At 34.0% G+C, this 4,411-nt stretch overlaps 2 protein-coding genes across 2 annotated transcripts in view; one reads left to right on the top strand and one right to left on the bottom strand.

The window, feature by feature from the left end:
* The window catches only part of LOC107681906 (cGMP-dependent 3',5'-cyclic phosphodiesterase-like), a 37,848-nt gene that overhangs the window by 30,890 nt on the left and 2,547 nt on the right, over positions 1-4,411 (top strand). Inside the window, 4 exon segments of the mRNA XM_016478278.1 lie at positions 422-496; positions 594-752; positions 822-917; positions 2,627-2,733. Of these exon segments, the coding sequence (XP_016333764.1) occupies positions 422-496; positions 594-752; positions 822-917; positions 2,627-2,733 (437 nt within the window).
* Positions 1-4,411, bottom strand: part of cep57 (centrosomal protein 57) — a 24,717-nt gene that overhangs the window by 4,679 nt on the left and 15,627 nt on the right. The window lies entirely within an intron of this gene.

Below are 4,411 nucleotides of genomic sequence, written 5' to 3' on the forward strand. Positions count from 1 at the left end.
TAAACGTAAATTTATTTTATACAGTTTTACAAATCAGTCTGTCTGCAAAAAGAGGTTTTGTTTAGTTTTTGGCAGGATTTGTCAGGTTTAGCTCACTCCTGAGTACAAATGTATCCCCAAAATATGGCACACATTCACACAATATGACTATAGCCCTGTTTACATGCGTCCCAAAATTCTGTCTATAGCTATCATACAGCTGTTTTACTTTGAATCCACACATAACAGCACAGTTTAAAGTGTTGTTTTGAGTGATTAATGGATGAGTAGCTGCTTTAATCTCTTGTGTTTGTACCTGTGAATGTGGTCTGAGTGATCATTTCAGACCCGTTTATACGGTGTGTGTTTGCTGCCCTCTGCTGTTCACCACGCTCACACACACTCAGCGCTGATCTAGTGTTTGTGTGTGTTTGTGTTTCAGAGACATCACTTCGCTCAGGCCATCGCCATCCTCAACACACAAGGCTGCAACATCTTTGAGAAGTTCTCCAGAAAGGTGCATCACTCCTTCCTCGACTCCGATTAAAAAAGGGGAAAATTCTTGAATGGTTTAGTTATCCTGACCATGATGCTTTGCTCTCTCTGGTGTTCAGGACTATCAGCGGATGCTGGATCTGATGAGAGACATCATCCTGGCCACAGATCTGGCTCATCACCTGAGGATCTTCAGGGACCTGCAGAAGATGGCTGATGGTAAAAATATAAATTTTGTAAAATAAAAATTATAATGTAAATAAGTAATATTAACAAATGTCAGCCACAGGGTTATTATAGTTAACTAAAACTAAAATCATTAAAAAAAAAAAAAAAAAGAGTTACAGAATGATCCTGTCTTGACCATGCCCACGTATGACAAACCATTCTATTTGTATGTTTCAAACATATACTATAAAGAGTTCTTCTCTCAGGGGGATCTGGTGAGTTAAACAGCAGTATTGTGTTTGAAGTGTTTTTAGTTCAGAGAGGTTTCTATCTGTGCTAACCGGACTTGATCAAAAACACTCGTTTAATTACCTTTCCAGCCGACATGTGACCAACTTTCAACATTTCTATAGCAAAAAAATTTTTACAAATCTGCATATATAATACTAAATGGTTGTAAAAAGGTTAACAAACAATTATAAGTTAATGTTAAAATTTTATAAAAATTTGTTGAATATATGTTGAAAAGATTTAGCAATTTGCTAAATTTAAACAAAATTCAGAAAGTTTGATTCACCAGACAAATGTTGAAATTCTGCCTGGGTTTCATTATTCATGTAAAAAAATTTTTTTTTTAAATTAATTTAAAATAAAAAGAAAATGCTGAGATATTTGACATACCACTGGAAAATATGTATTTGTTGTACTATAGTATTATAGTACTTTCAGGTTTGTTTTTTTCTAATTACTAAGATTTATTTCCAGCGTGGCTTTTTACATTTTAAATTGTTTTAATTAATGTTTATTAAACCTTTATTTGCTTTTATGGCTCATATAGTCTGATGCAGTGAGAACATGCATCAGAAAAAAAAACTTTAATCTTATTCAGAGACTCAAACTGAACAAATGATTCAATTTGCTGCAGATGCTGATATTTCTATGATGAAATCCTGATGCTTGTGATGTAAATCAATGAGATGTTTATAACAGTAGAGCAGATACGGACATAAAATGATCTAAATATCAGCGGTCGCTCTATATCTCCAGTAATATGTCTGAGTAAGATGAGATTGAAATGCTCCAAACATATAATGCTGGCTCATCACCTGAGGATCTTCAGGGACCTGCAGAAGATGGCTGATGGTAAAAATATAAATTTTGTAAAATAAAAATTATAATGTAAATAAGTAATATTAACAAATGTCAGCCACAGGGTTATTATAGTTAACTAAAACTAAAATCATTAAAAAAAAAAAAAAAAACTTTTCCTAACTGAAATAAACATTAACGAAAAAGTTGCCAAAGAAACATTTTCATTTAGTTTAACTTAAAATAATAAAAATGACTAAAAATAAAAATAAAAACTAGAAATAAAACTAGATAAAAAAGTTTGTCGAGACAAACTTTAGGTTGGCTTGAGAAAACCTAGCCTGAAAGTTTAAAGTAGTTGTAAAAGCCTGAAGTTTGAAAATGTAGATAGATTCGATAGATGTTGACAACATGTTTCTAGCATGATTAGCATGTTTTTAACATGATTGGCCTGTTACGAGCATATTGTTGGCATGCTCCAAACATATAATGCAGTGATTGAGAGCTGAAGAAATAAAGGCTCCTCAGAAGATGTGAGATGTTCTGGAGGCTTGTGAAGATCATTCCTCCGCTGAGGAACAGTGAAAGTAAAGCTTCTGGAAACAAACGCTCCTCAAAAGATCCTGAGGATCAGATTTGAGACTCTAAAACATGATTATTCTGCAGTTATTCTGACCTTTACTTGATAAACATCAGTCAAGATTTGACACGAGAAGCTCCAGCTGAAGCTGGACGTTTGTACAATTACACTAAAAGAGCTTCGACTGGTTAAACAACTATCAATCAGAGACAGAAGACATGAGGAGATTGAGTGTGAAACATGTTTAACAGCAAATCATATCACTTAGAGCTTTATGAATTCATGATTCACAAGACTCTGTTCTTGTGTCTTCAGGAGAAGGCGATGGGAAACAGACCCAGTGAGATGATGGATCGTGAGAAAGCCTACATCCCTGAACTCCAGATCAGCTTCATGGAGCACATCGCCATGCCAATATACAAGTCAGAGAATCACTCATTTCATGCATGTGATGCTGGTTATTCATCAAGAGCAGGGGCCTCATTTATAAAGCGTGCATACGCACAGATTTGATCTTAAGAGTGTGCATGCGCTTAAATCCACACCAACGATCATAAGTGACCCTGGAGCACAAAACCAGTCATAAGGGTAAATTTTTTGAAATTGAGATTTATGCATCATCTGAAAGCTGAATAAATAATATTTTCGTTGATGTAAGGTTTGTTAGGATAGCACAATATTTGGCCGAGATACAACTATTTGAAAATCTGGAATCTGAGGGTGCAAAAAAATCTAAATATTGAGAAAAATCGTCTTTAAAGTTGTTCATTAGCATGATTAGCAAGTGACTGGCATGTCGTTAACATGATTAGCAAGTTACTAGCATGTGGCTAGCGTGTCTCTAGCATGATTAGCAAGTGACTAGCATGCCGCTAGCGTGTCTTTAGCATGATTAGCATGTCACTAGCATGCTGCTAACATGATTAGCATGTCACTAGCATGCTGCTAGCATGATTAGCATGTCACTAGCATGTCGCTAGCATGATTAGCAAGTAACTAGCATGTCTCTAGCATGATTAGCAAGTAACTAGCATGTCTATAGCATGATTAGCAAGTGACTAGCATGCCGCTAGCGTGTCTCTAGCATGATTAGCATGTCACTAGCATGCTGCTAGCATGATTAGCAAGTAACTAGCATGTCGTTAGCATGATTAGCAAGTTACTAGCATGTCGCTAGCATGATTAGCAAGTAACTAGCATGTCGCTAGCATGTTTCTAGCATGATTAGCATGTCACTAGCATGTTAACTAAAACTAAAATCATTAAAAAAAAAAAACACTTTTGCTAACTGAAATAAACATTAACGAAAAAGTTGCCAAAGAAACATTTTCATTTAGTTTAACTTAAAATAACAAAAATGACTCAAACTAAAACAAACAAACAAACTATAAATAAAATAATAATAATAAAATTACATAAAAACTAACAAAGTGATGCTGGTTATTCATCAAGAGCAGGGGCCTCATTTATAAAGCGTGCATACGCACAGATTTGATCTTAAGAGTGTGCATGCGCTTAAATCCACACCAACGATCATAAGTGACCCTGGAGCACAAAACCAGTCATAAGGGTAAATTTTTTGAAAAGTAACTAGCATGTCGCTAGCATGTTTCTAGCATGATTAGCATGTCACTAGCATGTTAACTAAAACTAAAATCATTAAAAAAAAAAAACACTTTTGCTAACTGAAATAAACATTAACGAAAAAGTTGCCAAAGAAACATTTTCATTTAGTTTAACTTAAAATAACAAAAATGACTCAAACTAAAACAAACAAACAAACTATAAATAAAATAATAATAATAAAATTACATAAAAACTAACAAAATCTAAACTGGACATATAAAAAAAAAGCTAAAAAATAAAATAAAATAAAAATGATTTCAAAATATTATTTAAAACTATAAAGTATGTCAATGACACTAAAATAACACTAGTTAGTCCTGAAAAATAAAATATAACTTAACTGAAATAAAACCACTGTTGTGAGATATTGACTGGAGTTATTAGCTGATGTGAGTATTAGCCTCTTCATCATCCTGTGTGTGTGTGTGTGTGTGTGTGTGTGTGTGTGTGTGTGTGTGTGAGTGTGTGTGTGTG

This window comes from Sinocyclocheilus anshuiensis, unplaced genomic scaffold (genome assembly GCF_001515605.1).
Source record: "Sinocyclocheilus anshuiensis isolate Anshui unplaced genomic scaffold, SAMN03320099.WGS_v1.1 scaffold1390, whole genome shotgun sequence".
Taxonomy (NCBI): Eukaryota; Metazoa; Chordata; class Actinopteri; order Cypriniformes; family Cyprinidae; genus Sinocyclocheilus; species Sinocyclocheilus anshuiensis.